Source organism: Rhinopithecus roxellana, chromosome 17 (genome assembly GCF_007565055.1).
Source record: "Rhinopithecus roxellana isolate Shanxi Qingling chromosome 17, ASM756505v1, whole genome shotgun sequence".
NCBI classification, from domain to species: domain Eukaryota; kingdom Metazoa; phylum Chordata; class Mammalia; order Primates; family Cercopithecidae; genus Rhinopithecus; species Rhinopithecus roxellana.
The window spans coordinates 45,700,538-45,710,385 of record NC_044565.1 but is presented as its reverse complement, the minus strand read 5'-3'; the positions used below and the strand labels follow the sequence as shown (position 1 = coordinate 45,710,385).

Sequence of the window (9,848 nt, the reverse complement as noted above, 5' to 3'; positions counted from 1 at the left end):
TGTGTTTTGTTCCTTGGGCTCTTGGTGAACTTTCTTTTTGGCAATTTCTGCACACTAGTCAAGTCTTTGAGAGATATTTGTTTTAGTGGCAAGATTACCTGGTGACAGAGGTTATTCATATATGCTGTGAAACTAGATATAAGAAAAAGTTGCCTGTTTTGTGGCATGATTTTAACTGTCTTTTTGCTTCCTCATCTCCCAGTTTACTTATTTAAAAAAATCTAATGGTAGTTCTTGCGCTGGCACCTACGACTGATGTTTTTCCCAGATATAAAAATTATACTGGGGGCTATTGACTACATTGAAAACCTCCAAAGATTGGGTGATCTTCTAAAAGAATATTTATTTTTATTTAAAAATATGATACATCAAAGTGAAGCAGTGACATTTTAAACAAGGAGATGTAGCAAACATTCCAGAGAACTGGGTAGAAGGGTAATTTGCTGAAGTTCACTGTCACTCTAGATGCCAGGAATAAAAACTATCATCACTTTCTTCCTCTGTGAGCATCAAGCACGAAGATGAGATATTTTAGTTATAAATTAGTGAAGTGTTAGGATTTAAATTTTATTTAGAAATTGAGACTTCTCCAGTGAAATACCTTTTATTCATTTGGTTCTGCATCTAGTGGAAGTACTGAATTCAGGGATGTTATTATATTTTCCAAGTTTGCTTCTTCAGGTCAGTTCCAATGTGGTTTAGAAGGAATTTATTTTCTCATATCCTCCCCATAGATTTCTCAATAGTATAATTTTCTAGGGGATATCTGGTTCATTTTGAGAATTCTGGAAAATTTTGCTTACTGTTTTTTACAAAATATTCACAATCTAAAATTTCTGACAGAATTAAAAATACCCTACAGAAACCAGCATATTGTACAACAATGATTTATTACTATGTAATGGACAACCACCTTTAGGCTGGTCATGAAAATAAAAACCAACACAAATATGGCAGATCCCCATTTTCTAAAGAAATATATCTTTATTGACCTTTTCCATTTTCTTACAAAGCAGTTAAAAACTCATTCTTACCCTTACATGCTCTTTAATGGTTATGATGGCTGCCTCCTTATGAGACTGTTAGTGGAGCTCTAGTAAGTTTCCTTAAGCACCACAGAAGATCATCATTGCTTGGTCCCACTTTTACAGGAAAGAATCCAAGTTTCACCAGACAGTGTATACTTAGCTCTCTTGAAGAAGACCAGTTTAGTGGATTAATGTCTAATTTACATACAGTAATAAAGACAAACTTTGAATCTTTACAGATTAAATGCCCACTTTATACCATGGTGTAATTGTTTGAATTATGGGTGAGTGTACAGTATAGAGATGTAGATGCACTAGATATATCTATAAATAAAATAGTGCTTTAAGGTAACAATATTCTTTGGCTGACTTAAATGCCTGTGGTTGACTCTTATAAAAGACTAAAATGAAAATGGCCCCACTATTATTGTCAATCTTAACACAGAGCTTGTGCGGAAGGTCCCTATACTGCTGACTGTCAGCATCTCCAGGTCCACGATATGTTCTCTTGGTCCTGATAATGACTTCACGAGCACAAGCATTGCACTTACAGGACTTGTTTGCTAAAATAAAAGAAAAAAGAGAAAGGAAAGAATAATTTTCCTTGCATTGGAGTTTCTATGCTTTGTTAGTATACCTCCTATAAGAATTAGGGGGAGAATTTTGAGGGTGGTATACAAGAGCCACTACTTGGTCCCTTCTTGGTTTCAACTCTTCTTGGCTCTTATCCCTTGTCTAATACAGTCATTAGTTCCAACTTTCAAGGACTTGCTTTAAAAAAAAAAAAAAAAAGTTCTTTGTTTTTGATTCCTCCCTCTCTGTCAACATTTTTCTTCACTTTTATTGAGAAGTTGTGGACTTTACAGAGACTAGAGCTTAAGTGAGAATCTGATAATTTCTGAACTTGTAAACAAAGTTGTCACTTTTCATTTTCTCAACATTGTGCATCTGTTTACATTCTAGTAAGTAAAGAGAAATGGAAACAGTTTTTCAACAGAATGTGGTAAATGCTAAGATATATGGGGTTACCCAGGGCACGTATGAAGATACATAAACGTGTATGTATACAGGGAAGAAAATGAAGAGCCCTGAAGCACTGACGGAAAGCTTTTGAATGCCTGAGGAGAGTCACCAGGGACAACTGAAAGTTTTTGTAAAGTAACATGTTCAGAAGAACTGGGTGCAGTTTCATTTTGATGAAGAATGTGATGGGTTCTTGTGAGTGGAGGGAGATGAGGTTGGAGAGGCAGGTAAGTGTATGTGTGAGTTTGAATGCCAAGGGATGGAGTCATGGATTAGGATTTAGCAGTTACCTCAATGGGTGGACATTAAACCAAGGGAGAGAATGCTTTGGTTAGGTCTACTTGCTATATACTCATGAGCAGCTTGCGACCCTCTGCTGCAGCAGTCAGCATCTTTCTGATCACTTGTTCAATGTCTTGACTACAAGCTCCATGGGGGCAGGAACTGGCTTGGGTTTATTCATTTTTATGTCTCCAGGATCTTCCATGGTGCATACCTCTTGTAAACAATAGTTGTAGGTAATAATAACACCTTGAAGGTGTTGATTGAATTAATTTATTCATTTAAAATATTTTTTTAGCATCTGCTATGTGCCAGCTACCATTCTATGTGCTGAGGATAGAAGAGTGAACAGACAGGTGTAGTCTCTGCTCTCATTAGGCTCATATTCTAGTGGATGACATAGTTCAGTGAACACTAGACTAGGCAATGATAGGGCTATGAATAATAATAGTAAGGCTCAGTAAGGGAGCAGAGACACTGGAGTATTGGGGAGTATGTTGGATATTCAACCTTCAGTTTCATGTACTTTCTTTACAATATGTTCTCTTTTCCAGGGAAGATGGTTTTCTCAGCGTTTTCTCAAAAGGAATATAAATCAAATTTTATATTCCACATATCCTTTCAAGAATTACTCATGACTATCAAGAAACCTTCTTTGCCAGCCCACGTTTTATTTGGACCCTAGAATTGAGCACAAAATTGCCCCCTTTCTGTTTTCATAGATGTTAATTTTTTCTACACAATAATATTTAAAGTTCCTTGAAATCAGAAAATGTGCATTACATGTCCTTTTAATTCCTCATGACACCTAGCATAGAGCTTAGCATGTAGTAGGTGCTTAATTAAGCTAATTAATTAACCTAATTAACTTATTTAACCTGCTGTTGATGCATTTCAATGCCCTCTGCACAAGTAGAATTTTAGTGGAGAAACTCTGTAGGGTTTGATCCAAGTACTTTTTGAATTATGTGACAAGAAATAGTCTTGAAATGTCTATTTTTATTATTTTAAATAATTTTCTTTCAAATAATTTAACATTATTTAACTCTGGAACTATCAAAATTGGCAATGTTTTCTATCAGTCATGAGAATAAGGATTTCACTGGAGAAAAACACTGTATTTTTATTTGAAAATATCAAGTCAGTAAATGCACTGATATGAATAGTAAATAACTATAAAAGTGCCATGTTTAATTGCAAAGAAAAAACATGTTGGAACTTTGTTTCACTCTTTGGTTATTCTGCTAGAAAATTTTATTTTCTTACATTATGGCTAAAAGTTCAAAATAGAAAATTATTTTTAAAGATTTTGTTATTTAAAAATAATGTTATTTGTTTAGGCTAGAATTAGTTAATTGGTAGTATCTGAACTGTGTAAAATTCACTTAGTGGAAATTTCTTATAAATAGCAAGAATATGTCAAATTTAAAATATCAAATGTTAAAGAACTATATTCTTTTTTGTTAGAAAAAATAATTGTAATAGATTGCATTTTGCATTGGGTCTTTTCAGAAGCTGGTCATGAGAAATTAATCATTTTCTAATATACTGGCAAAGAAATAGTATCACATAACTCTGGAGCTATATGGGAAATTAATATATCAAAAAACAGGATAAATGAGTAAACATTAAAAATCTGTAAAGTGTGCCACAAGGATGAATTTCCCAATTTAATTCATATTCTCAAAATGAAATATTGGCTTTAAAATTTGATTAAAAATAAAGAGTGCCCAAAGGAGTTTTGAGAAAATTGTAACTGGATGAATAACATCATTAGCATGAAACAGTTACCGTAACTCTGCAAACTGCTTGGTAGGGTGCCATCATTTTCACATGAAGTGGTGAGCCGTATTTAAAATATGTCCAAATTTTAACCTAAAATGAACTTGCTGAGATTTTGTAGGGAGACTGGAAGGCTGAGGCTTTGGGGTCAGGGAGACCAGCTCAGAAGCCACTGAAGGGATCATGGAAATGACAGGAGCCAGTTTATAGGAAGAGAGATAGGGATGTGAGGAAGCAAAGATAACCCAGGAGACAGTGTGAAGAGGGAAATGGCAGAATTCAGAAAGTAGACCTCACACAGGCAATAAAAGATAGGAAGGTGACTCCATACTGTCAGCCCAGAAGTTTGCAAGAGTGGTACAACTACTGACACATACTGTGCGGGGAGGTGTGGTCACTTCTCACATACTTAAGGGTTTCAGTTTCGGTGTGAATGTAAACTGTCTTGTGAATGTAACAATGATGAATTCATGATTTCTGGAAAACTCTTTAGGAGCTCCAGGAATTATTTTGGATTTGAATTATATGTATGTCTATATATAATTAATTAACCATCAATGATTAGTGATACCTACTTGGGGGGTGTTTGGGGCAGGGAGTAGAGGCGGGGGGATGGGAGGCTTGTATTTTGGTAGTCACACACAACTCTGTATCAGAGTCTGCCAAACTTAATATTTGAGTGACTTCAGGGATGCTACTTAAACTTTCTGCATCTCACTTTTCTCTTCCGTAAAAAATGGAGATGAATATTAATATCTATCTAGCAGTGTTACCAAGAGGAATAAATGAAATAATGTACCTAAAAGGGCTTACACAATGCCTACACATAAGACTCTTCAAATGTTTGCTTTCCTTCCACATGTGGATACCACACAACAACAACAACAAACTCCCATCTTTCTCAATAGTTAAGGCTGCCTTCAGGATACTTACTCGTAGGTAGAACTCTCCATTTTCATTTCCAGATTTAATCCGAAAAGTATTGATAGTGTTGGCATAAATAGTTGTGGCCTGTATCTGGAAGATGTCCGATGGCACAGACCTATCAGATCGGATGCTCATGTATTTGTAGACTATTGACTGGGGCAGTTCTCGGCACATGGCATTTGAGACTGGGCAAACACATCGGCTGCAGAGACAGACAAAAGTAGTCAGCAGTTTGGCTTGGTAAGACCAGAAAATCCTCACTGTCAAAAGTTCTGATTTTTCTTACTTCTCTGGTGTTAGAATGTAGGGATCTTGACAAGGATTTCGTGGATAACAACGGAAGCCGCCATGATAATTCCAACACATTTCATCCTCCCGGCATTCATTTGTGGTCTCACACTCATTTATATCTGTAGAGATGTAGGGTCAAAGAGTTTACTAACTAAACTAATGAACTGATCTAATTAAATCATATTACTGGCAGATTCTGTTTGCAAGGAAGGAGGTGTGAGGGCATCTGGACTGTGTTCAACCTGCTTTTAGACACAAGACTGGGTGTTCATTGCATTGAATTCAGGACAGATAGAGCTGAGACATTCTAGGCAGATTAATAAGTGTCATTTCATGGTATTTTATCCAGCACCTATTGTTCATCTGTTGAATTCAAAGCCCAATGTTAACCATTGACTCTGCCTTTATAAAAGTTAAATAAACACCAGTTCCTGTCCTCAGGGACATTATAATTAAGGGAATATGCATATGGTTACTTTGAAAGTAAAGTGGAATTAAGTAAGAGACAGATAAGTATACTGAGGGATGTGGAGCAGAGTTGGGTCATTTTGCCAGGGGGATTAGGGAAGGCTGAAGGAAGAGGCATCTCAACGTGGTCTTAAAGGGTGATGGTTAGATGGAGTTTTCATGGCTGGGGCAGGGAAGCCTTTCCAAGCTGAGAAATCAGCAAGCATAAACTATGGAGGGCAGCTTATCATCTCTTTCAGGAACTCGGGAGAAAGGAGAACGCTAGAAATGTGGTTTCAGTAAGCTGAAGCATGCTGGGAGTGGATTATACTGTCCAGAGGAAGGAAGCACAGCACAAGAAGTGAAACTATGAAGTGTTCCACCTCGTAGAGCATAGCGATTTTAGGACTGTAGGGAAAAAGAGGAAGTTAAGGAAGAGGCTGTCAGTGGAGGGAGACAACCCAGGAAAAGGCAGTGCCAAAGAAGTCAGAGGGAGAGAGAGTCCTGGGAAGAAGGGCTGTGTTTACCTCAGGCTGGACAAAGACTGACTTTAGATTTGTGAATCAGAAGCCTCCAGATGACATCTGAGAGAACAGTTTTACTAGAAAGCCATTACATTTATAACAACAATACAAATAAAATTAATATCTACATCTCTATGTCTGTCTCCCTTTACATTTGAATAGTGATTTATATTTTATTCAATGTAAACTTTTTCTGAATCATTCCTTCTCCACAATGAGATATTTTCATTCATGAATTTACTCATTCCGTAAGTAATTTACTGAATCCTTACTTTAAGCCAAGCATGGGCTAGGTGCTGGGATATGGTCTCTTTTGAATTCTCGTATCTGGTGTTCTTTTTTAAGGGCCTTTATTGCTTTCTGCTTTGCATTATTGAAATCTGCATGTCTAGCTTAACCGTTCTATTAGCTTGTAAACTCCTTGAGGGCAAGGGTTATTGTACCCATCTTTTAATCCTTTAATCACCTAGCATTAATGCAATAGAGCACCTGGCTTTTAAGAAATAATTAATTGAACTAAGTTGCTCTTCACACAAACTGTGGAGGTAGGTGAGAAAGATATTTCCACTTGATATGGATGAAAAACAAATAAGGGTTTAGTGGCTCATTCAAGTTCACATACTCTAAATAATTCATGCCTTGACTTTGGAGAAAAAAAAAAGTATTTTAGCTTCTAAACTGGCTAAAGTTATCTGGAACTCAAGAGGAGACTGGAAAAGCTAGGTAGTCTCCAGGAGACAGTTACAAAAAGTGTCTTCTTGGGCTGGCTATGGCTAAAGAAAGAAAACTTAGATTCTTCGGATGAAATCACAATTGACTTATCCTTTCAGTATTTTCCACTTTTTTGAAAAATAAAGATACTGTTTAGGTACAGGGAAAACTAATACTGATTTGTTATATGGAGTCCAACAGAAGCAAAAGACAACTTTATAATCTCATTTATTCCAGTAATGTAGAGCCTAGCATAATCATCACCTTAATAATTCTGGAAGATTTTTCAGAAATTAATACTCTCAAAATATTTGATGAGTGTGTGTCTATGTGTATGTGTATTCTTTGTCTCTCTGTCTCTCTCTCCACACACACACACACACACACACACACACACACGCACACACACACACAGTTTTCATTTGTATAGGCCTGTGAAATGAGAACAGTTATTTCATCCCCAAAATAAGTCTTTGGAGAAAGTTAAGAATCCAAACCTTTTTAATTTCATTTTATTCCTGTGGACAAGGCTCAAAAGGAATGATTTCAGTAGGGGAAAGCAATTGCTTTATACTTTAGAAGAATGCTAAATCTTTTTCACAAAAAATGTTTTGGCTTAACCAAACATTCTGAAGCTGCATATCTTCAACATACAACATTTATGAATCCCCCACTTGCAACTTTAGTGCATTTTCCACCTTTAATTACAATAGATATAAATGTTTCCAGATAGATAGGCTAAGCAGGTAGGAGCCCACTGTGCATTCATCTGCTTCTGTCTTTTGCTGAGCATCAAATCAATTTTTGATTAGAAACACATAGATACTTGTTTGAAGGACTCCAGAGAAATTTGTTAAGACATTCCACTAGCTAACATTTTCTTGCATGTAATATGCATGTTGAAAGTCGCAATTAGGGTTCAGTAAGTAAAACCATTGGAATGCAATGTTTTCCCACAATTAACATTTATAAAGTCTCTAGTAACCTGGAAAGGGTTATAAAGATGTTCATTGCGCAATGAACTACATTCTGATTATGCTCATACTCATTGGTAGGAGTCCAGTTGAATAATTGTGTGCCTATTATAAAATCCCAGGTCATGGATTTCCTCTGAGTTAATACTTTCCTGTAAAATCATGATATAGACTGAGAATCCCCAGTGTCTCCTTTCCTTGATCTTTTCTTTTCTTAATAGGATCTTTATTGTCCTTGTGTGCCTTCACTCCAACTCTGATTAAAAAGGACTCTCTACAGAAGATTTACTACTGGCCACTTACATTGGTAAGTAAATTTCATAAAAACACCTTGACTTGTACAGCCTTTATAGTTTGCAAATTATTTTTATGTATGTCATTCCACTAAATTCCCACAACTCCCTTTTCCAAATGAGGAAGCTGAGGCTCAAAGCAGTTTGATAATTTGTTCAAGATTGTGCAGACCGAATACAGTGGAGCTGGGATTCAAACAGATTTTTTGTCCTCAAGTTCGGTCATTTTTTTTCATTCTTTTGTTGCTTTGTGTAAATTTAAGTGTTTGTACTAACTTTCCAGGATTTTCTACATTTTTGGTTTTATCTGACAGTCCTTTCCCTGTAAAGAAAATTTTCAACTACATGCAACATTGGAGGTAGGGTCCTTTTTTTTTTTAGATTTTCCTGAGACTCTGAAATCATACCATTATAGGGAGCGGCCTCTTCCACTTATGTATAGGTGTGAAGATCATCTGAATGTTTGTTTTGAAACTGGATCCAAGGTCATTAGCTATTTTGGGGTTAGTAGTTTTTCTCTAAAATATTCAAGTATATTTTACGACATATTAGGCTGACTTTTCTCAGCACCTACATTCTTACCCAATGCATAATCCTTGTGTTTTAGAGAACTGAGACTGGATGGAGGTATGTTTAACTCACATATTGAGCTTATGCTCTATACTCAAACTCACAGGTGAAACATTTTAATAACTGAATCTTTTCCAGTGGATGATTTGAAGATGTATCTCAAAGAGATTATGTAGGTTACATAGAAGAAATATCAATATTTTATTAAAATTATTTATCTTTTGAGGATGAAAAATGATTACTCTGAATTTTAAGAAAAGTCGGCATTAGCATAGAATTGCCTCTTTATGAGATGTATATATTTTATCATGAACAGGGGAAAAAAGAGCTTAAATTGTATATTCAAAGTGGGAAAAATGAAAGTCTATGGGAGAATCCTGTAACAACTTCTCATCTCTTCCTGGTTAAAACTAAATACCTAACATATGAAAAAAAAAAAAAACTTACCTTGACATGTTCTACTTCTCACCACTTGGTATCCCTGGGGGCACATACATGAGAATTTCCCAGGTTCATTGACACACTGATATTGACACAGGTAGCTTGAGGTTCTGCATTCATCAATGTCTGTTGAATCAGACAAGAGCAAGGACACAGAGATGAAAAGCTTATTCACCACTACTTTGGATATATATATATACACACACACACACACACACACATATATATAAAGATTAAAAATATTTATATTAAAATAATTATATATAATTAAAATTATATTTTAAGGAGAAAAATTATATCTATATATATAAAGAGATCTGGCTACTGATCCTATTCCTGCTACTGTGTGACTTGGGCACATTTCTTAAGTTGCCTGGGTTTCATACACACACACACACACACACACACACACACACACACACACACATATATATATATATTTTTTTTTTCCTGCTGAACAGTCCTGGGGAAGTAATATACTTTTGACGTGAGCTAAAGAGAGTAAAAATATCGCAAATTCTGAAATAGAAATACAAAACTTTATAAGCAGCTGAA

General features: G+C 35.7%; 1 protein-coding gene across 1 annotated transcript in view; it reads right to left on the bottom strand.

Annotated features, from left to right (window-relative positions):
- Positions 1-871: 871 nt before the first annotated feature.
- Positions 872-9,848, bottom strand: part of EFEMP1 (EGF containing fibulin extracellular matrix protein 1) — a 58,305-nt gene continuing 49,328 nt past the window's right edge. Inside the window, exons 8-11 of the mRNA XM_010376223.2 lie at positions 9,300-9,419; positions 5,329-5,452; positions 5,049-5,244; positions 872-1,591 (exon numbers count right to left, since the gene is read on the bottom strand). Of these exons, the coding sequence (XP_010374525.1) occupies positions 1,430-1,591; positions 5,049-5,244; positions 5,329-5,452; positions 9,300-9,419 (602 nt within the window). The 3' untranslated portion in view covers positions 872-1,429. The remainder of the gene's footprint in view (positions 1,592-5,048; positions 5,245-5,328; positions 5,453-9,299; positions 9,420-9,848) is intronic.